The following is a 26,430-nucleotide window of genomic DNA, read 5'->3' as shown; positions in this document are numbered from 1 at the left end:
CCCCTGAAGAGGAGGTGCTGAGAAGAAACCAAGGGGGTGGATGGAGTCCGGCCGCATGTAGACCGCGGCTATAAAAGCAGGGACGCCAGGACTCTGCGGCCATCTTTGGGTTCCTGGAAAATACCGCTACCAACATGACCGCCCCGTCCAGCTGCGCGGAGACTACGGAGCCGGTGCCTGGAACAGCGGCATGGCTCCGGGCCCGAACAGCGGGGATCTGCTGGCGCTACCGAAATCAGATATGTCTTCTGATGGAGCAGTGGACCGCGGAGGTGGAGGAGGTAGCAGCGGTCGCCCGGGTGTACGGGATGGAGGCCATGATGGAGGAGCTGGTGAGTGACCCACACCCCTGTGTCCCTGAGGGACCGGCCGCTGCGGCTGAGGGACCCGGTCTGCCCCTGTCCCCCATACTGCCTCCGTCTTCCCTGCCCGCGCGCCCCGCCGCTGCTGGTCCGTCTGGCTTGCACCCCCTTGTAGCGGTAGCCGAAAGAGTGGCGAGCCCTGGGACTGCGGCAGCTGGCGGCAACCCGCCTGGCGCAGAAACGGATGATAGTGACTCTTGGCCTGACACGGAACCTGTTTCGGAGGAAGAGGGAGTTGTTGGCTTGCACGCCATGGAGGCCACCTATATTCCAAGGAGCGGAAACAACGGATATCGGGCGGCCCTTCCCCGCCGCGCCTGTCATGCGCTGGAGGGATTGATAACCGTGTTTTTCCACCCGGGACCGGAGGAGGAGCAAGAGAGCGAGCAGTGAGCCAGCGGTCCCTCCGCTGCAAGTTGTCCCCGTTGGAACCACCAGTACCGTTGTTAAGTGAGTAAATGAAGTAATCAACCGAACTGTAACCTGATTAGCAACCGTGATTGAACCGGCCGTTGCCGGCAAGTTGTCCGTGAAGGGACCCTTTGCACCGTTGGCGTAAGGAACTACTTACGGACACGCCCGAGAACTTGCAGGGCAACCACAAACTTGTGGCATGTAAATAATTTCTGGCCTTTATTCCGTGGCCGCCTCCGGAGAGGCTGTTTTGGAGGATGGGCCTGGAGGAAAGGGATGGCCCAGGCCCGCCACTACCGTAACCGGTGGCGATCCTCCGGGGGTCAGGAGTCCCCCATGGACGTGGGTCCCCTATAAGAGACCGTACCCGCTCGGGCAGACTGGTGATGGACTGGGGCAAGGGGGGTGCCCACTTCTTAGGGGCAGCATCAGGGCCAGGTTGTTTGGGCGGGGGGAGAGCGGAAGCCGTGTATTGTTGATAAGAGTGTACCGTTAGTAACGTTAAAGAAAGTGCCTCCTGTTAAGGGAAGTTTCATGATAAAAATGCTTATGTTTGATGTTTTACCTGTTTCTACCTCTTTTTACAGTTACAAAATAAAGCCGGTGATGGACGGGCAGCCCGCAAACGGTCTGCAATTAACCAAGGGGGAATGTGGCGCCCTGGACAAGCCAGGTCTTCACAGGTACTGCAACAACACACCCCACACCCCGGTTAGGCACACCAGTCACACACAAATCCTTGTTGCCTCCCTCCAGGGGCTGATGTCCACACCAGGTGGGGTGGAGCCAGGCGGTTGGCCCCACCCACTGAGGAGTTCACAGTCCTGGAGGCGGGAAAGGAAGTCAGTTAAGCTCGGGCAGAGCTAGAGAGTAGTTCAGAGAGTGAAAGCGTGAGGAGTAAAGGAGTAGAGGAGCAGTCTGACCATGTCCGGGTACGTGGCCCGGGCACATACAGCAAGGTTGGCAGATGGTGGTGGCCGTCTGCAGGAGAGGCTGATCGACGCGGAACCGCAGGACCGGGGTCGGGCGGTGGCCCGCCGGTACCGAATCGGGGAGCGAAGAGAAGCCAGCACCATTCGGCAGGGCCTACGGACCCCGACCAGGCTTGGAGTCGCCGTTAAACCGGTCAAATCCGTTAGCGACGGGAACCTCCGGGGTTTCCCAGCAATAAAGACCCGATTGAAGGCAACCGTCCAAACCGTGAAGGCAAATACAGTCACCGCCAAGGCTACAATTCCCAGGGCCAGAGCCTGCGGGCAAAAGGAGCTCCTCCAGCGCCTATCAAAGCTGGGGACCGGGTTACCGGTGGGAAGCCATCGGGGCCGAAAAAACACTACAGGTGCAGGGAAAGGCAGCCACCGCCAACCTACCGGGAGTGACCACTGCAGCCGGCTGCGGGACCCATCCATCCAGCTGTTTGTTTTACCAGAGACTCCGTGTACGTTATTGGCTGAGTGAGTACCACCAAGCCGTCTGGCACCGCGCTGCCCCCGCAACCCTGCACCTCACCAAACCCTACCATCCACATTCCAATCACCTCACCGGGCCCCGGGACCACCCAAAACCCCCCTACCCACGGAGGGGAGAGAAACATCTCGGCTGCTCCCTGTCATCGCTCCCGGGATCCCCGTCCAGAGCAGCGGTGGTTCCCAACCTCACCACAAACCGTGGGTGGCGTCACGGACCGACTTCCCAAACCCCAAAAACTATCCCCTTTCACTCACGGGCGAGGAGCGCCGCTCGAGTCCACGGATCTGGACCACCGCTCGAGCCACCGAGCAGCGAGCAGCAAGCAGCAGGCTGCAGCAGCGCCGGACCCGAGCGCCAACGAGAGCGCAGCAGCGACGGCTCCCTCCCCGCCCGTGACAGAGCCAGTAGTAAAGTTTATATGTGCTTTGAAGGCCCGTTTGGGGCGCATCTAAAAGAAAATGTAAGGGATAAAATTTGGAAAGGGGAGTATGTGTAAATTATTTCATTGCTGCCCTTGGAAAATTTTAACTTGGACAAGGTGAAATCTACCGATCCTAAGAAGGAAAAGGACAAGGATGAGAAGTGCAGGTATAAGTTAATTCTGGAGACGTTTACCAATTGGCTACAGGCTTTTGCAATTTAAGCACGTGCCATTGGGGGAAAAAGAGCCTGAGTATTGTTCAGCTCTTTTTGGCTATATGGATACTATAGGGAAGGCGCACAGGGTTTATGGCGGTTTAGCATGGTTGTGGCATGATGAGCAGTTTCGTCCGAAGAAATCTCTGTGGTCAGGGATGCGTTGGGATCACAAAGATATCTCGCTGTGGGTGCATTTTATGGTAGCTCTGGCACAGTCCTTTCAGGAAGCGGGTCATTGGCAGTTCATAAAAAAGGTTTATGTTGAGTTCAGTGAGGGACATTGTAAATTTGGGGCCTCGTGTAAATGTGTACATAAGTGATCCAACTGTGACGGGCAGTCATAGCCTTTCCAAGTGTTTTAAGAGGGCAAGGGGAAGTCAGGCGATGGGGCTGGGAAGAGGGAGGACGCCAGTGAAGGTTGTGGTAATGATGCCGTATTGAAATAGATACCCGGATGCCAAGGAGGGAGAAGTTTTGCGCCAGTGTTTTTTTGAGGGCTTCCGGATCCCCTTTGATCCAGGTGCCCCTGTTTATCATCCAGGTAATTTGAAATTGTCTGGGGAACTGCCCGGTGTGGTGTCGGAGAAGCTTCGCAAGGAAGTGGTATGGGCAGGATCATCGGTCCATTCAAGGACCCTCCGTATCCTAAATTGAGGACTTCTCCACTGGGGGTTGTTCTTAAGCATGAGCCTAAAGCCTGCTTTACACGCTGCAATATATCTTACAATGTGTCGGTGGCGTCACGTCGTAAGTGACGCACATCTGGCATCGTAAGGTACATTGCAGTGTGTGACAGGTACGTGCGATTGAACGTTAAAACGTTCATCGCATACATATCGTACTTTTCTCTAGAATTGCACGTCAGATTGTTCATCGTACCCAGGGTAGCACACATCGCAGTGTGTGACACCCCGGGAACGATGAACAGATCTTACCTGCGTCCTGGGGGTCCCGGCCCACAATGCGGAAGGAAGGAGGTGGGCGGGATGTTTATATCCCGCTCATCTCCGCCCCTCCGCTTCTATTGGCCGGCTGCCGCATGACGTCGATGTAACGCCGAACGTCCCTCCCACTCCAGGAAGTGGACGTTCGCCTCCCACATCGAGGTCAAATGGACAGGTAAGTACGTGTGACGGGGGTTAATCGTTTGTGCGGCACATTCAACAAATTGAACGTGCCACACATACGATGGGGGCGTAGCAAATCGCATACGATATCGTATGCGAAATTGCAACGTGTAAAGCAGGCTTAACAAGTTTTGATTGAAACCTCATATCGGCCATGTGTTATGTATCATTTGATAAGGCCTTGTATCAAGTAAGGGCAGCAGGCAAGGGGGCTTTGATGGTGAAATCGGACATTGAGGCAGTGTTTCGTTTGCTTCTGTTGCACCCTGACAGTTTCCATTTACTGGAGTGCATGTGGGATGGGGCCTTTTATGTTGATCATTGTTTGCCTATGGGTTGCTCCATTTTAGGCGCTTATTTTGAGACATTTGGTTCTTTCATGGAATCAGTGGTCAGGGACATGTAGGGCATCCCCTCAATAATCCATTGCTTGGATGACTTCTTTTGTGTTGGGCCCGCAGGGTTGTCGATTTGTTCAGTCTTGCTGATTCATTGAAGAGAGTGTAGATTGCCGGCAGAGAAATTGGCGACCTGCAGTCAGCAGTAGCAACGTTGCTACAAGTGAAAAGGTCCATTTGAAGGTAGTTCAATCATTGTTGGGAAAATTGGGAAAATCATGACAACGGGAAGGATGTTCTTTAGGCGTTTGGTGAGGGCTTTAGGGAAAAAATTTCCCTGCATCATTTTATTTCTATCAGTAAGGAAATCAAGGCGGATTTGAGGATTTGACGTTTTTGGGAAAATTACAATGGTCGGACTCTGTGGATGAACATAGTAGTGTCCAATAGTTATTTACAGCTTTTTACTGGCCAGATACGGGGCATTGTTCCAAGGCCATTAGTGTGCAGAGCAGTGGCCTGTCACATGGCAGGAATTGTTAAAAAATTTGGCTTTGTTGGAGATTTTTCAAATATTGGTGGCGATGGAGCTGTGGGGCTTAAAATTTGCAGGAAGGAAAGTTTGCTTTTACTGCAATAATTTGTCGATGGTTCAGTCCATTAATACAAAAATGCCTTAAAACATTCTCTCTCATTATTTTGGCATTTGGCAAATATAAATAGTTTTGGTTCCTAACTGACCTAAAACGGGAAAGGTTTATTCTGATTTCATGTCAGATAGTGAGAAAAACCTGCAGATGTGTCTTTTTAGATAGTGCATGTAAACTTCTGGTTTCAACTGTATGTATGTTTTAATGTTGTAATGGTTTAAAGTGGTCGGCATTGTTGGGGCCACCTGGTTTGTTAGCTAATTATCTATAAAAAGTTTCTGAGACCATTTGACCAGCAATTAAAAGAATTGAAAATCCCTCCTAGATTGTCATGTCATTGTGCTGCTATTTATCCAACTCACTGATAATGGTGATAATGTAACAAAATATGGCTTCAAAATTCGATGTGGATATGGGGGAGCAGAATGTTCTTTTTGGGGGAATACTTGATACTCACTTTTTAATACACTGTTTTGCAGCTGCAGCAGAAGAAGGAGAAAAATCTAATAAAAAAAGTACAAAAACATGTTCTTTGAGTCCTACGAAAAGTAGACAATTGTGTGGGTAAGACTATACAATTCCCCACATCATCTCTGAAGTTTTATTCATATATTATACCTGCTACCATATATCACACTAGGCCGTATTTCTACTATTCTGTATGATAAAGCATCCTCTTATCTATAGGACATTATGAAAAGATCCTTAATGACTCATCTAATAAGTACCAAAGGGCATGTTACACGGGGCGATTACAGTCATTACTCACACTTGTATTACCTTGACAGAAATTTCTCTTTAGTTGTTCTCTTATTTCTGCTACAAAGAAATAAAACCAAATAAATGACATAGCCCGAGTAATACCTAGAAAGAAAGAAATCTCTCAACCTAGATTGTATAATAAAGTCCTGCCTATTACAGGATCTGACTCATCGCTAGTAGAGATGAGAAGACCCGTGGAAGTTCGGTTCGGTGGGTGCAGTCCGAAGTTTCATAAGTTTGGTTTGGGACTAGGACTTGACCTGAACTCACTAATTTGGCAGTTCAGTTTTCCGTCCACATTTAGCTAGCCATAGACAGAACACTTCCAGGAGTGGATGGGTTGGGTTTTCCTTTTATTTTATACACTCTACATGTTGTTACCCCCAGTGTGAGCCATTCAAGCACTGCAACCAGCTTGCATGGGGTGAGCACCAAGTGTACCCGAGCACAGCAATGCTAGGACAAGTGGTTTGCATATGTAAAGCACCCGAACTCCAAACTTGAACTCTGTTTTTTGGGAAAAGTCTGTGTCAGTACGAACATTGAACCTCATGTATGTATTACTGAGATATAGCCACAAACTTTCAAGAAGAAAGTCATATATCATAAATAGAGAAGTATGGTGGATGCTTGGCACTATGCTCCCACCCAGAAATAACCAAAAGTTAGATACTTCTCCCAATCCAATTTCTTCCTCCACTCATACAAACCTTCCAGAGAAACCTCAGTGACTGAAGGGCAGAAAAAAGATGCTGAGATCTGACTCCTCAGTGACTGAGGGACAGAAAAGTGAGGCTGTCATCTGACACCTCAGTGACGGAATGACACCTCAGAGATTGAGAGACAGAACAGAGGGGCTGACACCTGACACCGAACTGATTGAGGGACAGAACAAAGGGGCTGACACCTGACACCTCAGTGTTACGTCACCATCACCACCGGAGTCCTCTGCAGCGACTTCTACTCCGATCGCCAGGCGACGCCGTCTTTCTTCCATGGATGATGCTGGTGATGTGAGAGGTGTCGATGCCAGCGGCGCCGGTGGGCGCAGACTCAGCTCATTCACTGGGCTGGGTTTCCTTGGGATCACTGGCTACGTGATAGCTGGCTATGGTATCACTGGTATACCACTGGCTATCACTGGTGGTATCACTGGTGGTATCACTGGGTACCACTGGCTGACTATAGGTGGTGTGTGTCTTCCAGCTGAAGTTACCATCATTCAGCTACAACCAATGGGAAGACACCACACCCTTCTTAAATCCCCTCCTGTCTGCTGACCACTGCCAGAGATAGTTCTGTTTTCCTGGTTCCTGTCCCACCCTGTTCTGTTTAGTGATTCTGGTGTTCTGACTTCTGTTTGTTTCCTGACTACCCTTCTGCATGCTGTTTATGTACCTCGCTGCCTGATCCGGATTTGACCTCTGCTACGTTTTCTGATTACGTCCTTGCCTGCCGATTCTGTCCCTGTTCTGCTATTCCTGGTCCTGCCTGACTACTACTCTCTCGGACTGCAGCCTTCCATAGGTAGTGATCTCCAGGGCCCTGTGTAATTCCAAATCCCTGTATAGGGGTGAAAGGGTTTCAGGGTTCTGGGGGTCCTGCTTGGTGAGTGGCTTCCCTCTAGCCTGTCCATTACAGCCCGTCTGAGTCTGTGGATCCAGGCAGGCGTTATACTGAGTGACTGAAGAACAGTAAGACTGATATCTGTCATCTCAGGGACTGAGGAACAGAACAGGAAAGCTGACATTTTATACTCAAGTAACTGAAGAATAGAATTAAGAAGCTGACATCTGACTGATGGACAGAACAGTGTGGCTGACATCTGACATCAGCTCCGTACTCTGTTATTCGCAGCAGGATGTGTATGTGCACCTTGTGTCAACCTATAGATGCTGAATACCATTCTGTGCGTTCTAGCAAACATTATGATGTCCATTTTTATTCTCTATATGATTTGTAAGACATCATAATGTATAGCAAAGATCAGCTGAAGGAAAAGGAGAATACTGAGCCGGAAATATGTTATGTTCTTATGTTACTTACATATTTTTCATCCATCTCCTGAACCAGCCTCTCGGTCTTCTAGTTCAGAAAGAAGAAACAAAATATTTAATAATCAAACTGCAATACAGTATTTATAACTAGTCCATTATACCCAGATGCCCTACGTACACATGAGAAGGTCTTTGCTCTTGGTCTGATGTTCTGTCACCATCATCACAGCTTTAGGTAACATTCATACAACTATATTCTCTCCTTTTTATTAATTGCAATCTGTCACCCCAAAATGCAAATTAAACTACTTAAACATTTATATAGCGAACCTAGCCCATGTAAAAATTATTACAGTAATATACCGTACATTTTAGGCCAGGCTTACATTGATATAGCATCCAATGATTTTCTCATGCGAGATAATCGGATGCAATATGCTAATGACACTCGGCTCGAACTCTGCTACAAGCGTGACCCGAGTATCATTTATTGTGCTCCGATTCTGTCGCATATGAGAAGTGAAGGACAAGTGTGGAGAAGATAGATAACAATATTTCTCCATCTTCTCCATTGTCTGTCTCTGCGCATACCGGACTACGCTCAGATGATATACGAATGCAGTCTGATGTTTTGCACACACCTATAGATGTGAATGGGTGCGCACCATCCGAGATATGCTGCCAATCACAGAGATATGCTGCCAACTACAGATCTGCACTGCGCCATAGTTATACGCTCATGTGAGTGAACCCTTACTGTTGTACTTGTATAAAATTTCCCTTTTAAGCCATATGCAAATGAAGGTGCTTTGGTGCACCCCTACTTCACTGCAATCTCCAATTTATATATTCAGCACTGTGTGTGATCTGAATTAACAGGTCTTGCATTCTTACAGAAAGCCCTCCCTTAACTCAAATCACATACTGACCATAGCAGTATCACATCCCTGCCACTTCCAATGTCGTTGTCTATGAACATCAATATGGGAATCCTGTCTTGTCGAAGTGATCAATGATTTCATCCCTTCGATCAGGAGGGATGTGGGCAGCATGGTGGCTCAGGGGTTAGCAAAGCAGTCTTTCTGTGCTGGGTCCTGGGTTCAAGTCCCTGTACATTTTCCATGGGTTTCCTACTTTTACTCCCACACACCAAACACAGGGAATTTAGATTGTGGGTCCCAATGGGGACAGTCATGATCACATCTGTAAAGCACTGTGGAATTAATAGCTCTATATAAATGAGTAAAATAAGTTATAAATATGAGACATCCTGAGATCTTGCTGTGAGCTCAGGACTATCTAACTGACTCCAGGACACATGTCTGTCTGTCTTTTTACTTGTCTGTCTCTTTCCTCGTCTGTCTATCTGTCTCTTTACTTGTCTGTCTCTTTCCCTGTCTGTCTCTTTCCCTGTCTGCCTCTTTCGCTGTCTGCCTCTTTCACTGTCTGTCTCAGGACTATCTCACTGACTCCAGGACACATGTCTGTCATGGTGTTGGGGGTCTTTACACTTACACAATCTCTTCTGCTCTCGAAGTCTGTTCTTTTTCTTCTGTTTCACTGCTTTCTTGTTGATCTTCTCTTTCTTCTCTGTTAGATATAAAACAATTATATCAAATTCATCCATAGTCAAATTTTCTGTGGTGATTTACGCTATGATTACTATGGACAAAACATTAATCATTGGAAGTAACCCATAAGGCAGTGTGATGTGTAATGAGTTTGAATGGTAGTAAAGAAAACCTATTTCGTAGGGCGGTTTCACACATTCGACATTCATGATCGGTCTGCGGACTGCAAAATTAGAACTGGCCGTGGGTCTCCTGAACTTTAGAGCACTATAGGCATATATTGTGCACTGTTTTGGGTGAGGAGACTCAAGTCAGACCTGGGATTTCTGGTCCGCATACCAATCAAGAAACGCAGATGTCTGAATTTAGACTTGTAGGGGAAAATCTGGGGCATAATATGGAAACATATTGAGCCTGCTTCTATAGGCCTCTATGTAATACAGAAGGTATATATAGGAAAAAGTCTGGCCCTATAGACTTATATAGATCATAACCATTTCACACGTCTTACATCACAAAGAGTCGGGTACATGAGGTCTCAGTCATAGAATGTTCCGTGGAATAATCTGTGGAATGTTGTGTGGATGAGACAAATCTTAGGACAATTAAAAATAAGTCTCCTGCCGGGGATAATATCTCACCACTATATAATCCTGTCACATTACACGACTGGTCTAATAACTATTAAAAAAAATAACCCCCTCAATATACATGTACCCAAATTCTTTTCATAGAAAGCCCATACAATTCATACGGCATGACCAGGTTTATGTGAGCTCATGCTGTATATCCCTCATATAGTCTGTAATATCTATATAATCCTCTCATTACATCAACACTTACACGATGTCTCCATCCTCCTCCTCATTTTTTATTTCTTCATCTTCTTCACTATTAGAAATAACATATATATATATATATATATATATATATAAAGATATATCTTTGCATATATAGAATTATATAGATATTTGTCCTGATATTGAATTCATCTATGATCAGATCTTTATTGTGATCACTACTGATTCATCTATGATCAGATCTTTATTGTGATCACTAGTGGGGACGTCTGATGTACAACTGTCATTGATAAACTCATTGTGATTAATAGGGACACAGGCAGCCTGTAATATCAGAATCATATCTATATCCTGAAAATAATTGTGTTCCTCCCAGGCATAGATTACTCATTAGGCTCCTATCTGTGGATGATGTGGTAGAAGAGGTCGCTCCTCAGGGCGCAGGACATATATTATAAACTAGCTGTAGTACCCAGCGTTGCCCAGGATAGTAATTGTCTCTCTGTCTCTATCCCACTCTCCCTCTTTCCCAGTTTTTGTCTGTCTCTCTCTCTGTCTATTTGTCTCCCTCTCTGTCTTTATGTCTCTCTCTGTCTCTCTTTATCTCTCTGTCTGTCTGTGTATCTCTCGGTCTCTGTCTGGCTCTGTCTGTCTCTTTGTCTGTCTGTGTCTATCTGTCTATCTCTGTATCTTTCCTTGTCTGTCTCTTTCCCTGTCTGTCTCTGTCTGTCTCTTTCCCTGATTGTCTCTTTCCCTTTCTCTGTCTGTCTCTTTCCCTGCCTGCCTCTGTTTGTCTGTCTATCTCTGTTTGTCTCTTCCCTGTCTATCTGCCTCTTTCCCTGTCTGTCTGCCTCTTTCGCTGTCTGTCAGTCTCTTTCCCTGTGTGTCTCTTTCTCTGTCTGTCTGTCTCTCTATCTGTCTGTCTCAGGACTATCTCACTGACTCCAGGACACATGTCTGTCATGGAGTTGGGGTTTTTTACACTTACACAATCTCTTCTACTCTTGAGGTCTGTTCTTTCTCCTCAGTTTCACTGTTTTCTTGCTGATCTTCTCTTTCTTCTCTGTTAGATATAAAACAGTTACATCAGATTCATCCATAATCAAATTTTCCACGATTTACAATATGATTACTATGGAGAAAACATTCCTCATTAGAAGTAACACATATGGCAGTGTGATGTGTAATGAGTTTGAATGGTAGTACAGAGAACATATTTTGTAGGGCGGTTTCACACATTCGACATTCATGATCGGTGTGTGTGTGTTGAAGCCAGGCTGGCAGGCAGTAGAGGCCGTGCTTTCAGGGGTTACCAGGCCGCAGAGCGGCCTGCGGTTAACCCCATGCCTTCCAGTCTGAGTTCCAATTAAAGGGGTGTTCTCGTGTCTTCTACTTGCCGTTTCATAATTCTTCTGAGACAAGAAGAAACACAGATGGGGATTTCTCTTAAACAAACTCTCTTTACTATTAACAGTCTCGGCAAACAGGGCACCGGAATTGGTCCCACAGGGGTTCTCCTTAAACTTCACATCCACAGTTAAACAGTATAATTTGGCGGCCGTCCACTTCCCTGGCACCTGTGTATCCTCAGGCACTCCCAAGCCTCTCATCCCTCTGACAGATGTCACACTAGCACGGGCCAAGTCATTGTAGCTCCTAAGCCCTTCCATCCAACCCAGAGGGATTTGCATGCTGCCTGGAAGGGACTTACAGCGTGTTTCTCTTCGGCTATGCTCCGGTCGGGACCAGACGTACCCTTCTCCGGAGGGTTTAACCGACCGTCAGTCGCCAGGGGGGTTGTTAGAGAATCTGCAGCCAGGGGAATGGTTGCCTTCCTGACCGGCCGGACTGTACCCACAGCATGGGAAGATGTTCAGACAATCATTCAGCATAAGGAGGATCCCTCGTTCCGCCGGTCCAGGATTGGCCCTTAGGGCTCAGTAATTTGACACAACAGGGACTTCTCCTCGCACCTCACACAGGTGCAGTATCTATCTCCACTCTATGTGGGGGACTCTCCAAACAATTTTCTCTTGCAGCTTTCTTTTGTCACCCGTGCTCCACCCCACTATCCCCTCCTTAACTCACAGGACCAAAAAAGTGGCCGAGCACACCATGGCCACCTTGTGGCCAAACAATACAATGACACAACATTAACAGTGGAACTACAGGTCGCAGCCAGTCTGCAGGTCTAGGTCCGAGTCATGCACCCATCCTTACATTCGGACTGCGAAATTAGAGCTCGCCGTGGGTCTCCTGAACTTTAGAGTGCTAAAGGCATATATTGTGCACTTTGTTTTGGGTGAGGAGACTCAAGTCAGGCCTGGGTATTCTGGTCCGCATACCAATCAAGAAACGCAGATGTCTGAATTCAGACTTGTAGGGGAAAATCTGGGGCATAATATAGCAACATATTGAGCGTGCTTCAATAGGACTCTATGTAATAGAGAATGTATCTAGAGGGAAAGTCTGGCCCTATAGATCATAACCATTTCACACATCTTACATCACAAAGAGTCGGGTACACGAGGTCTCAGTCATAGAATGTTCTGTGGAATAATCTGTGGAATGTTGTGTGGATGAGACGAATCTTAGGACAATAGAAGTTGAGCGCCTCCTGCCGGGGATAATATCTCACCACTATATAATCCTGTCACATTACACGACTGGTCTAATAACTAGTAAAAAACCAACCCCCTCAATATACATGTACCCAAATTCTTTTCATAGAAACCCCATACAATTTATGTGGCATGACCAGGTTTATGTGAGCTCAGGCTGTATATCCCTCATATAGTCTATAATATCTATGTAATCCTCTCATTACATCAACACTTACATGATGTCTCCATTCTCCTCCTCATTTTTTATTTCTTCATCTTCTTCACTATTAGAAATAACATACATATAAAGATATAACATGGCATATATAGAATTATATAGATATTTGTCCTGATATTGAATTCATCTATGATCAGATCTTTATTGTGATCACTAGTGGGGACGTCTGATGTACAACTGTCATTGATAAACGTATTGTGATTAATATGGACATAGGCAGTCTGTAATAGCAGAATCCTATCTATATCCTGAGAATAATTGTGTTCCTCCCAGGCATGGATAACTCATTAGGCTCCGACCTGTAGATGGTGCGGTAGAAGACGGCACTCCTCAGGGAGCAGGAAATATATTATAAACTAGCTGTAGTACCCGGCGTTACCCAGGATAGTAATTGTCTCTCTATCTCTATCCCACTTTCCCTCTTTCCCAGTTTTTGTCTGTCTCCCTCTCTGTCTGTCTCTGTGTCTCTCTCTGTCTCTGTCTGCCTCTGTCTGTCCCTTTGTCTGTCTGTTTCTGACTGCTGTCTTTGTATCTTTCCCTGTCTGTCTCTTTCCCTGTCTGTCATCTTCCCTGTCTGTTTGTCTCTGTCTGTCTTTCTCTGTCTGTCTCTTTTCCTGTCTGCCTCTGTCTGTATCTTTCCATGTCTGTTTCTTTCCCTGTCTGTCTGTATCTTTTCCTGTTTGTCTCTTTCCCTATCTGCCTCTGTCTTTGTCTGTCTCTTTCATTATCTGTCTGCCTCTTTCGCTGTCTGTTTGTCTGTCTCTTTCTCTGTGTGCGTCTTTCTCTGTCTGTCTCTCTGTCTGTCTCTGTCTGTGACTATGTTTGTGTGTGTCTGTCTGTGCCTGTCTGTCTCTCTGTGTGTGTCTGTCTGTGTGTGTCTCTGTGTGTGTCTGTCTCTATCGATATCACATATTACTTCACACAAAAGCTTCTTATACTAAGAATGTCCTTCGTTGCCTATAGCAACCAATCAAAGCTCCTATTAATGACCTGTAGCTCCCAGCTCCATGCACTTTAATATAAGAAATTTTTTTGGTTAATAACTGTAAAACGCGGGGTTATCTTTTCCCCTCAAAACATAGTTTATGACGTTCCCTGAGTCAAATGAGATATCTGTGCAAAATTTTGTGATTGTAAATGTGACAGTGTGGATTCCTTTAGCGGACATACACACTCATACATACACTCAGGTTTATATATTAGATCGCATATATTGCATTCTTTCTGCTTTACAATCATGAATTAGGTTTACCTGAGATAGTAAGAATTCTGTTGAAGACAAGAATAAAAATTTTCTCTGTGTAGTAATAAGACAAAGATTTAGCATATTGTGTGGAATATTCTGTTGATTATTTTATGGAATGTTCTGGGGTTGTGTAACACATATCTTTTTCATTCTCTGTACTTACGATACGTTGTCCAGTGTGTACCACTTAAAGATGTCAGTTTCACATCTGTCTGGTCTACATGAAAAAATAAACTCTGGTCAGAAATGTCTAGAACATATCGAGACTGATTTGTCAAAGTGTTCTTCGGTCTAAAATTCTTTAAAATGTCACAGAATGTTTGTGCAACCCAAAGTTGCCTTAAAATGTTGCGACTTTTGCCATTTTTATGCCAATCTCGGCAAGATCGCCAAAGTAGACCCATCTAATTCATGACCAGAAATCCTCCTCAAGTCCTGAACTGGCTATACCTTAGCTTTATCCTTAAACTTTAATCAAATCTAATTTTAACCCTGTCCTTAAATCTAATTAATCCTAACCCTAACCCTAGAAAATGTGTAAAAATGTAAAAACATCCTTAGTAATTACTAAAGACAGTATTGTGCAGTACATATGATTTAATACTGTTTTCATTCATGGAAGCACAAGACAAACTACTTAATAAATTAAATAAAATTAGAACTGTAATTAATGACTCATAACAATGAATGGATTGAATCAATCTTCCCACTAATAAAGATTACAACAATAAAAGTTCAAAAGATCAATATTAGAAGGTGGGGCGGGTGTCTTCTTTCTTGACACTTTCGGAGAATGCCAGCTGATACCGGACCCTGGCTTTAAAGGGAACCTGTCGTATGGAAAAATGCTATTAACCTTCAGATATAGGATTAATCTGCAGGTTATTAGAATTCTGAACCTGACTGGCGGCTACACGTTGAACCCGACCTGCGCCGCCACCGTGACTGAAACCGGAAATCTGCCAGGAGGATTAAAGTTAATTTCCTCCCGGCAGCAAATGTGTATATTAACCCCATATCTGCAGGTTAATAGCATTTTTTCACGTTACAAGTTCCCTTTTAACAGAGACTGTAGTGTTTGCTGGACAGCTCATTTGATAGGAGTACAGGGTAAATGATAGACTTCAGTGTTCAGGGCAATTGTCCTGTCCTGCAATGTTACACCACTGGTATACGACATGACTAGCACCATCAGAATCATTATGTGGCCAGGTATATGTGAGGCCAAACTATGTACAGTGGAACCTTGGTTTGAGAGCATAGACAAGTAAAGCTTTTTACAAATTTGTGACTTGGTTTAAGAGCAATGCTTTGCAATAAGAGCAAATACTCATCGCACGCACTTACGGTTCCGTCCTTTCACCGCAATCTGACCCGCTCTGAGTAAACCTACTGGAGGTACATGTGTACTGTACTCTGTATACCATTGTACAGTACAGTACTGTATATACTATGTAGCATGTCTATCAATTTGCATTTGTGGATACAGTATTGTACTTTATTTCCGCTAACCAGTGCAGCACATTACTTGTACTGTAATCTGCCTGTGCAGTATTCCTACACCACATTTGGTTTAGTTTTGCCCTTATTTTGGGGAGAATAAATTTGGGGTGTGTGTTTTTGTGTATTGTACTAGAATAAAGCTTGTCATATTTATACATCATTTTTTCTCTCTATAGTACCTCCCACACACCAACAGTTCTATTGTAAGCTAACGTGCAGTTTAATTTGTTTTATATTCTTACTGTACAGTATGTTGTATTAGTGTACTGTAATATTTATATGAATACAGTACATTATTTTGTATTACTGTAATAAGCTTATATAAATGCAGTAAATATCTTTGGGTTGTGGAACAAATTGTCTGCGTTTCAATTATTTCTTATGGGAAAATCCGCTTTGATATAAGAGTAACTTGGTTTAAGAGCACACTCCCGAAACCAATTATGCTCGTAATCCAAGATTCCACGGTATACATCATTATTTATATAATTACATTTTTATAATGTATAATGTTCAAATATCTCTACTCTCTTACATTATGTCTTCATCCTCTTCTTCTGTTTCTTCTTCACTATAAGATATAACATAGCATATATAGAGTTATACAGTGTGTCCACCCATATCCTGTCCACTGCCATTAACTTGAGAGTGTCGGCAGCTATAGGCATAGAAGGGGTGTCTAGGTATAGTAAAGTAGCCATGAGCTACGCAATGAACCCACCTATAGCGCCACCTGGTGGAAAACAACGGAGTTAGCATTTTTATCTCGACAATGGAACGAGATAGAGAAAAAAAGTGAATCATAAAGTTGTAGGGCATCATCAATTCAATACGAATTGCTGCATGAAATATATCATTTGGGACAAATTACCATTTGTTTAGTGCTATTATGACAAAAATACATAAAAAAAAAATGTATGTTTAGTTTTTGGGTTAATGTTTTATGATTCCCTTTTTACCCCAAAAACCTGTTGAAGGAATCCTCCAGGTTGTTACGGTCATGAATATTCCTAATATGTGTAGGGGTTTTCTTTTTTAGTCAGACCCTTCTCATCCTTTACACTTACAGTATGGCCCCCAGCTCCGGCCACTTGGAATCTTCAAATCTGTTTGATCTATAAAATAAAGATCCAGTTACAATGATTTAAAAATGGGAAGAATACATTCTGGGACAAAAGTTTTGAGACTGACACAAATTTCAGTAGTCACTAAGTTTTGCTGCATCACTGTTGTTAGGTCTTTAGTCAGATGTTTCTATGGTTACTGAAGCACAATTATAAGTATTTTATAAGAGTTTAGTCTGTTATTAATAAAAACATCAAGATAATGGAAAGACTCCATATATACGCTGTTGACCCTTATTTTTAAAGACTTCTGCAATTGGCACTGGCAGCTGGATATAAACCTCTGGCCAAATCCTGACTGATGACCATTCATTGTTGTCTAATCAGTGCTTGTTATTTATCACAATTTCTGTGTTTTTTAAAGGAACTTCATCAGAGAAAATAACTTTGCAGTAAGTACAGAGATTAGACGGTAGATGACTCAAGGGAGGTTATTTTCTCTGATGAAGGCCTCTTCAGAGAGTTGGAGATATACTGTATGGAAGAATGAATTTACGAAGATTAAGAGGTGAGTGCTACCATGAGTCCTGTGTCTTACCAACAGTAAAGGATCCTGAGACCATTCATGTGTGGGGTTGCTTTTTATCAAAGGGAGTGTGGACTCACTCACACTTTTGCCTAAGAACATGACTGTAGATGCTCTCGTCCGTTGGCCTGGCTTCCTTAGAAAGACCACACAGACAAGGGTTCATCCCACTGAATGCCCTTACTCCTTCCCCATGGGCAGAACACTACAAAGACAAATTAGGGTGAAGGTACCACACTTCGGTAAGACTTTATAAGGTCACCAACAGTCAAAAGCATATAGTACATTCCCAGGAAGTATACAACTTGGTTGAAGTGACTTAATCTCACCCTTCCGCCGGCCCACCAGGAATTAAAATCTTTGACTTCAGAGTATGTGTGGCACCCTGGATAAGCCAGGTCGTCACAGATCAACACCAACACACCCCACACTCCCGGTCAGGCACACCGAAGTCAGACAAAAACCCTTGTTGCCTTCCTCCAGGGGCTGATGACCACACCAGGGTGAGGGCCAGGCAGTTGGTCCCGCCCACCGAGGAGTTCACAGTCCTGGAGGCGGGAAAAAGAGTCAGTTTTCAGTTTGGAAGTGAGAGTGAGAGGAAGGAAAGTGGTAGAGGAGCAGACTGAAGTTGGTCCGGGTGTGTGGCCCGGACGGATCAGCAAGGTTGGCAGACGGTGGTGACCGTCTGCAGGAGTGGCCTATTGGAGCTAGCCGTAAGGACCGTGGACGGGCGGTGGCCCGGCGGTACCGGACCGGTACGCAAAGAGAAGCCAGCACCATCCGGCAGGGGCTTACGGACCCCGTCAAGGCTAGGAGTCGCCGTGAATTTGCCAAATCCATTAGCGAAGGGAACCTCCTGGGTTTCCCAGCAGCCAAGTCCCGACAGAAGGCAACAGTCCAACCGAGAGATGGAAACACAGTCACCGCCAAGGCTAAAGTTCCCAGGGCCAGAGCCTGCGGGCAAAAAGGGCTCCTTCAGCAACCTTCAAGCTGGGGAGCGGGTTACCGGTGGGAACCCATTGGAACCGTACACACTACACACTTGTTTTACCGGAGACTCTGTGTACATCATTGGCTGAGTGAGTACCACCGTGCCGTGCGGCACAGCGCTGCCCCCGCGACCCTGCACCTTGCCAGGCCCCGTAACCCGCCTGCAATCCATCCCTACCCCATCACCGGGCCCCGGGACAACCAACCCTCTACCCACGGAGGGGAGAACTAACACCCAGGCTGCTCCCTGTCATCGCTCCCGGGATCCTCGTCCAGAGCAGCGGTGGTGTCACAACCTCACCACAACCGTGGGTGGCGTCACGGACAATCTCAAATCCCCACAATCAATCCCCACCCTTTTCAGTCACGGGCGAGGAACGCCGCTCGTGTCCGGGATCCGGCCCACCGCTCGAGCCACCACCAAGCAGCAGCAGCCGCAGCAGCGGCTGGACCCGAGCAATGGGAGAGCGCAGCGTCCCCTCCATCGCCCGTGACAACTTGGTGTCACGAACAGGATCTTACCGCTCTGCCGTCTGGTAGAGGTGCGCCTTGTGACCGCCGGAGGTGTCCGGCCGAAAATTTGGAGAAGCCGCCATCTTGGGCGCGAAAAATTCCCGCTCGAGCGTCTCCTCGAGCAGTGGAGGCGCGAAGGCCAAAACCCCGCCCCTGTAGAGGAGGAGCCGGAAAGAGACTAAGGGGGACTGATGGCGTCCAGCCGCATGTGAACCGCGGCTGTGGAAGCGGGGACGCCAGGACTCTGCAGCGATACCGGGTTCCTGGAAAACCTCATTGCCGAGATGCACAGTCCGACTACCAACGAAGAAGCCCCTGCACCCGGCACGGCGACGTGGCTGAGAGACCAGACCGCCCCGCTGAATAACCATCTGCAGGCCCACATGCAGCTCCTCCTGGAGGAGTGGGAGACCGACATGGCGGACGTGGTGGCTGCTATGCGGAGACGCGAGGTTCGAGGAGGATTTGGAGGAGCGGGTAAGAGACCCACGCCCCTGTGTTCACGAGGGATCGGCCACTGCGGCTGAGGGGCCGGCCTGCGCCCACTCACCCTGCTGCCTCCCCCGCTACCTGTGTTAGCCCCTGCCGCCCCGCCACTAGGCCCGCTACCTGTCCAACCGGTAGTGATACCCTGCCAACCCGCCCCGGCGGACCAGCTGGCTGCAGACGCTCAGGACCCCCTTGAACCGCTTCTGTGGGAGCCGCTGGGACCGCGGCCCCTTAACGAAAATGTGCAAGAAGTCCCGGCAGTGATTGCGTCAGACGCCGAGCCCGGGACCGTGGCATGGATGAAGGCCCGAGTGATGGAGTTCCACCAACGCCAGCAAAGTCAGATATACCTCATGACGGAGCAGTGGACCAATGAAGTGGAAACGCTGGTTGCAACTACCCCAATGTATGGGAAGGGAGTCGATGTGACGGAGCCGATGGGTAGCCCATGTCCCCATGTCCTACCAGGACCGGCCACTGCGGCTGGGGGGCCCGGCCCTATCTCGGCCCTCGTATCATCCCTACCATTATTCTTGGGGCGCCTCAGCGTTAACCAACCTGACCTACTACCCCACGCTACCGCAGAAGAATCTGATGTGCTGGATACTGGGAGCCGGGAGGCTGCGGCAGCTGGTGGCAACCCGCCTGACGCAGAGACAAGTGATAGTGACTCCAGCTCCGGTGCTGAGCCCACCCCTGAAATTGAGGAGGCGAGTGAGCGTCTCCGCTACGTGGGAGAGCCGGTGGTTTATTACACCCCGCGCACTGGCGGAAACGGATACCGGGCACCCCTTTCTCAGCAGGCCTGTCACTGCATGTTCGATATGTTGGTGGCAGAGGATGAAGCCACCTCAGCGGGAAGCGAGCAGTGATGGCAGAGGAGTCCCGTTGCAAGTTATCCCCGTTGGGACCACCACCAAAGTACCATTGTAAAAGTGTTAACCAATGATAAGTGAATGATAACCGAAGATGTCACCAGATTAACAAACCCTGATTTGAACCGGTCATTGCCGGCAACTGGTCCTCGTTGGGACCCCTTACAAACCAATGCGTAGAAACTGCTACGGACAAGCCCGAGAACTGGCAGGGCAACCACGAACTTGTGGTATGTAAATAAAAATGTTGGCTTGAAACCGTTACTGCCTCCGGAGAGGCTGATTTGGAGGATGGGCCTGGAGGGAAGTGATGGCCCAGGCCCGCCACTACCGCAACCGGTGGCGATGCTCCGGGGGTTTCAGGGGTTCCCCATGGACGTGGGTCCCCTGAAAAGGACAGAACCCGCTACGGGGAACGTGTGCTGGATTGGGGTCAAGGGGTGCTGCCTGTTTGCTTAGGGGCAGCATCAGGGCCAAGTTACTTGGGTGGGAGAGAGCGGAAGCCGTTACCGTTTAGCAACATTTAAGTAAATATGCCTCCCAATGTGGGAAGAAGTTAATATGCTTGTAATCTGTTTACCGTTTATCTCTTTTCAGTTGTGAAAATAAAACCGGTGATGGACGGGCAGCCCGCGGACGGTCTGCATTTTACTAAGGGGGAATGTGGCGCCCTGGACAAGCCAGATCATCACAGAACAACACCAACACACCCCACACTCCCGGTCAGGCACACCGAAGTAAGACAAAAACCCTTGTTGCCTTCCTCCAGGGGCTGATGTCCACACCAGGGGGTGGGCCAGGCAGTTGGTCCCACCCACCGAGGAGTTCACAGTCCTGGAGGCGGGAAAAAGAGTCAGTTTTCAGTTTGGAAGTGAGAGTGAGAGGAAGGAAAGTGGTAGAGGAGCAGACTGAAGTTGGTCCGGGTGTGTGGCCCGGACGGAGCAGCAAGGTTGGCAGACGGTGGTGACCGTCTGCAGGAGTGGCCTATTGGAGCTAGCCGTAAGGACCATGGACAGGTGGTGGCCCGGCAGTACCGGACTGGTATGCGAAGAGCAGCCAGCACCATCCGGCAGGGGCTTACGGACCCCGGCAAGGCTAGGAGTCGCCGTGAATTTGCCAAATCCGTTAGCGAAGGGAACCTCCTGGGTTTCCCAGCAGCCAAGTCCCGACAGAAGGCAACAGTTCAACCGAGAGAGGGAAACACAGTCACCGCCAAGGCTAAAGTTCCCAGGGCCAGAGCCTGCGGGCAAAAAGGGCTCCTTCAGCAACCTTCAAGCTGGGGAGCGGGTTACCGATGGGGACCCATTGGAACCGTACACACTACACAGGTGCAGGGAAAGGCAGTCACCATCAACCTGCCGGGAGGAGAAACACCGCAGCCGTCTGTGGGACCTGTCCATCCAGCCGTTTGTTTTACCGGAGACTCTGTGTACATCATTGGCTGAGTGAGTACCACCGTGCCGTGCGGCACAGCGCTGCCCCCGCGACCCTGCACCTCGCCAGGCCCCGTAACCCGCCTGCAATCCATCCCTATTCCATCACCAGGCCCCGGGACAACCAACCCCCTACCCACGGAGGGGAGAACTAACACCCAGGCTGCTCCCTGTCATCGCTCCCGGGATCCCCGTCCAGAGCAGTGGTGGTGTCACAACCTCACCACAACCATGGGTGGCATCACGGACAATCTCAAATCCCCACAATCAATCCCCACCCTTTTCACTCACGGGCGAGGAATGCCGTTCGAGTCCCCGGGATCCGGCCCACTGCTCGAGCCACCACCGAGCAGCAGCAGCAGCAGCAGCGGCCGGACCCGAGCAGTGGGAGAGCGCAGCATCCCCTCCTCCGCCCGCGACATATGCAATGCCAACTATGTCAGCCAGCAGTACCCCACTTTTGATGGGCACACACTGAGAGGAGAGAGCGGCAAGCTTAGGAAGCTGAAAGAGCAAAACGAGGTATGTAGCCAGGTGACCGGATAGTTCAAACCTGTGTTCTGAGTTTTACAAGCAAATTTGTGGACTCGGTGTTGGGCAGTTCTATAATCCTCCAGCTGATAATATGGACCCTAAGCTCAAGTCCTGTAGAATAAAGGCCCCTTTACACACTGCAACATCGCAAACGACATCGCTGTAACGTCACCGGTTTTGTGACGTAATAGCGACCTCCCCAGCGACATTGCAGTGTGTGAAACAGATCAGCGACCTGGCCCCTGCTGTGAAGTTGTTGATCACTACACATCTCTCAGGACCATTGTTTGATCCTTTGTTTCCCGCTGTGCAGCATGATCGCTAGAAAGTCTCAGTGTGTAAAGGGGCCTTTACAGCGACTTCGTTAGCGACTTCCCTTTCAAAAAGCTGCTTTACAACGTCCCCAATGACTAGCTAGGTCGTTCTGCAGGTCCATATCGCTGTTGCGTCGTTTTCCAGGTTTGCCTGTTTGACAGCTCACCAGCGACTCACCAGAGACTTTCCAGCGATCCCGGCCAGGTTGGGATCGCTGGTGGGATCGCTAGAAAGTCTCAGTGTGTAAAGGGGCCTTAACACACGGTGACAGAAGCAATCCCTTTTATATCTCTCAGCTTCCATTTTAGGGCACTTTGGTCAACAGGATTGGTAAAAAAACAATCATGGCTATTCCCTTATTGTTCTCTGATTCAATTAGGCTGCATAATTGGCCTCTAAATACAGACATTCCACAAATTAACATAGAGATAGAGACACTGAAGAGTTAATGGATAATGTCTCTTGATTTAATCAACAAAGGATATACGTCTGCCATAATTAAGAATTTGTCAGCTGTTTCTCATTGACTCCGAGTCAGCCCAATGACCATGAAAAAAAAAGGAAAATAAACATCCTGCAAGACCCAACTTCTCCCAATGAGCCAGGAACAAGAATAATGTATTAATATTCATTCATTTTTGCAGCATGATGGAGCCTATATAATAATGCAAAAGTGGCTCAGTGAACAAAACATTGAAATTTTAGGTCCATGACAAGGAAGGTCCCCAAATCTCAATCCCATTGACAACCTGTGGTTAATCTTCAAAAAGCAAAACAAAAACACAGAAATTATAAGTTTTAAGCACTGAATAGAAAAGATTGTGTTGTTATCAGTCAGGATTTGTCCCAGAAGCTGATATCCAGCTGCCAGGCTGAACGGCAGAAGTCTTAAAAAATAAGAGTCAACACTTTAAATGTTAAGTCTTCACACAAACTATGATGCTGAATTACTATTCACAGAAAAATCATAAGGCAGTGGAGTCAAGACTAGAGGTCCGAAGTCGGATATTAAGAGAGCTCGTCATATACAGAGGGATAAGACAAGGGAGAAACCAGGTCACAATCCAAAGCCTTAATGTCAGGAAGATAGCGCATCAAGACAAAGAGGTTAGGCAAAATGTATAGTCATAGGGAAGGTCCAAGGTCTGGCAGTAAAATATAAAAAAATTATTTAGAATTCCTCCTGGAGTCTTCAATTGGCTATACCTTAGCCCTATCCTTAAACTTAATTAACTCTAATTCTAACCCTATCCTTAACCCCAATCAATCCCAGCCCTAACCCTAGAAAATGTGTAAAAACGTAAAAACATCCCTAGTAATGAGAAAAATAGTATTGCGCAGTACATATGATTTGATATATTTTCATTCATGGTAGCACAAGACCCACTACTTAATAAATTGAATAAAATGATAACTGTGTTAATAAATGACACATAATAAATGGATTGAATCAATTTTCCCCACTAATTAACATCATGACAATTAAAGTCCAAAAGATTGATATAGAGAGGGGAGTGGGTGTCTTCTCTCTTGACACTTAGCTGATCCCAGACCTTGGCTTTAAAGGGAAATTCTTAAGTGAAAAAATGCTATTAACCTGTAGATATGGGGGTAATCTGCAGGTTGATAGCATTATGAACCTGTCCAGCATCTGCACATTGAACCCCCCAGAGGAATTGAACATTAATATTCAAGGTTCAGTCGCGGGCACAGCACCGACACTGGATCAGCACTGCTCTGTGTATATAGATTGGCAGCTGTGACAACGCCCTCCACACTGACTGACAGCTGATTATAATGATGCGTGGCTGTCAGTCACTGCGGGGGCCTGGTTCAAGACGCTGCTTTCCATAGACAGAGCGGTGACTGAACCCGTGCCCGACGCCACCTGTTTGACTAAAACTTGAACACTGCTGGGAGGATTCAAGTTAAGTTCCTCCTGGCAGCGGGGATCAATGTGCAGGCACCGGGCAGGTTCAGAATGCTATTAACCTGCAGATTAACCCAATATCTGCAGGTTAATAGCATTTTTTCCACGTGACAGGTTCTCTTTAAATAGATCCTTTCTTCCTGAACTTTTTCAGATTGTCCAATAAAGATGCAAGAAAAAGCTTGTGGATGGATGGCTGTAACCGGTTATAATCTGTTATAATCAAAACATCTGGAAAACAAGAGTTTGACCTTTGCCATAGTACAAACTGACAGTTAAACAGCAAATATGGAAAGGAGCAGGAGAAATAAAGAAGCCGGAGGAGAAAAAGGAAGAGATTTAAAAGTACCAGACAAATTACCATGGGGTCTGTGCCACCATATGTCCCCCATACAGTTGTGCCACCATATGTCCCCCATACAGTTGTGCCACCATATGTCCCCCATACAGTTGTGCCACCATATGTCCCCCATACAGTTGTGCCACCATATGTCCCCCATACAGTTGTGCCAACATATGTCCCCCATACTGTTAGTATAGAGGGCCCCGTCATTATCTGCTGATACAATTCATACAATCATCGCTTTCATTTTTTTTTCTACTCTCTTACATTATTTCTCCATCCTCCTCTTCTGTTTCGTCCTCTTCACTACAAGATATAATAGCATGGCATATATAGAATTATATGGATATTTTTCTTTATATCGAATGCAACCATGATTCTTCATTGTGCTCACAAGAGTAGACGTCTGATCATTGGCAGATTAATAGGAGGGCAATATGGCTACTGCTCAGGGCCTGAGGCTGCGATGGGGCTCATGGCCAGATTTCCCTCATTATAATGCTTTGTGCGCCACCATTGCCATTGCACATCCCTGGACAGAGAGCTTTCCTGGAGCTGTGCTGCCAGGAATACAGAATGACAGCGCGGCTCCAATCGCCTGTTCTGTGATGTGTCAGTGTAATGATGTCATTAGCCAATGCAATGATTTTAACATGCCATCATGTGTGTTTGCGCACTTGACACAAGAAGCAGTAAAGCGCTGGGGACCGGAGCAGTGCGTTGGGGGAATGGTATCGAAGTATGTTTTCTTATATACAGTATATATGTGTATAGGATGTCTGCATGTACTGTATATAGGAGGCTATGTGAGGGCATATGTTGTATATACGACGGCTATGTTAGGGCTCATACTGTATATAGGGAGATATGTCGGTGCTCACACTGTAAATAGGAGGCTATATTGGGGTTCATGCTGTATATAGGAGGTGCTTTTGTGAAGCCCCACAGGTGTTGTGTCGGTGCATTACCTTCAGGGTCTCCACTTGGCTGGATCTGGTCACAGGTAGGAGATCTTCTTCTTGTCGTGACGCCACTCTCAGATTTGCGGTCAGTGGGGACCGCCACTGCAGGTTAAGGGATGCCTGGGGCTGATGGTGGGTGCAGCCAGTTGTAGTAGCCTCCTGAGAGTGAGGCAAGCCCCAGGGCCCTGTGTAGATGTGTAGAACTACAAGGCGCAGAATGACTCAACACAGGCAGGATGTCTTTCAGGGTTTTTACTCACTTCAGGTGGCAGGGTGAGTAACCCGGGCATAGCTGGGATGAACCAGGCGGGAACCAGGTGTCCTTCAGGCTGACTTGTGAGGGTGACTACTAACTCGCCTTCCTTAGCCCTTGGTGGTTTGGGGTAACCCCGACTTTGAGTCCCTATGGGGGTCACCCAGGGAAGATGCTGCAGCCTCTCTCCCCTTCGTTCGCCGTGTGCTTGTCGCCTGGGCCAGATCACTCCAGCTTCTTGCCTCCTGTGAGCTATGGGCCCTAACTGTGGCTACGTGGCTGCGGCTTTTTGTGGTGTTGTGGCGTGGGCTTTGAGAGCCCCACACCGGCAGGTTTAGCAAAAGAAAGCTGGATCTATCTCCGCTTCGGGATCTGCCGCCCGTTTGGGCCTGGTGCTCTCTAGCAGTCTCCTTACTTCCCACT

The 26,430-nt window shown here is 47.2% G+C and overlaps 1 protein-coding gene across 1 annotated transcript in view; it reads right to left on the bottom strand.

The window, feature by feature from the left end:
* The window catches only part of LOC142297308 (uncharacterized), an 81,510-nt gene that overhangs the window by 2,134 nt on the left and 52,946 nt on the right, over window positions 1–26,430 (bottom strand). Inside the window, exons 11-20 of the mRNA XM_075341547.1 lie at window positions 25,060–25,098; window positions 16,788–16,835; window positions 16,256–16,291; window positions 14,381–14,434; window positions 12,970–13,017; window positions 11,119–11,193; window positions 9,275–9,349; window positions 7,809–7,847; window positions 5,781–5,819; window positions 5,458–5,503 (exon numbers count right to left, since the gene is read on the bottom strand). Of these exons, the coding sequence (XP_075197662.1) occupies window positions 5,461–5,503; window positions 5,781–5,819; window positions 7,809–7,847; window positions 9,275–9,349; window positions 11,119–11,193; window positions 12,970–13,017; window positions 14,381–14,434; window positions 16,256–16,291; window positions 16,788–16,835; window positions 25,060–25,098 (496 nt within the window). The 3' untranslated portion in view covers window positions 5,458–5,460. The remainder of the gene's footprint in view (window positions 1–5,457; window positions 5,504–5,780; window positions 5,820–7,808; window positions 7,848–9,274; window positions 9,350–11,118; window positions 11,194–12,969; window positions 13,018–14,380; window positions 14,435–16,255; window positions 16,292–16,787; window positions 16,836–25,059; window positions 25,099–26,430) is intronic.

This window comes from Anomaloglossus baeobatrachus, chromosome 3 (assembly GCF_048569485.1).
Source record: "Anomaloglossus baeobatrachus isolate aAnoBae1 chromosome 3, aAnoBae1.hap1, whole genome shotgun sequence".
In the NCBI taxonomy this organism is placed as follows: Eukaryota; Metazoa; Chordata; class Amphibia; order Anura; family Aromobatidae; genus Anomaloglossus; species Anomaloglossus baeobatrachus.
This window is presented reverse-complemented; position numbering and strand designations above follow the sequence as displayed.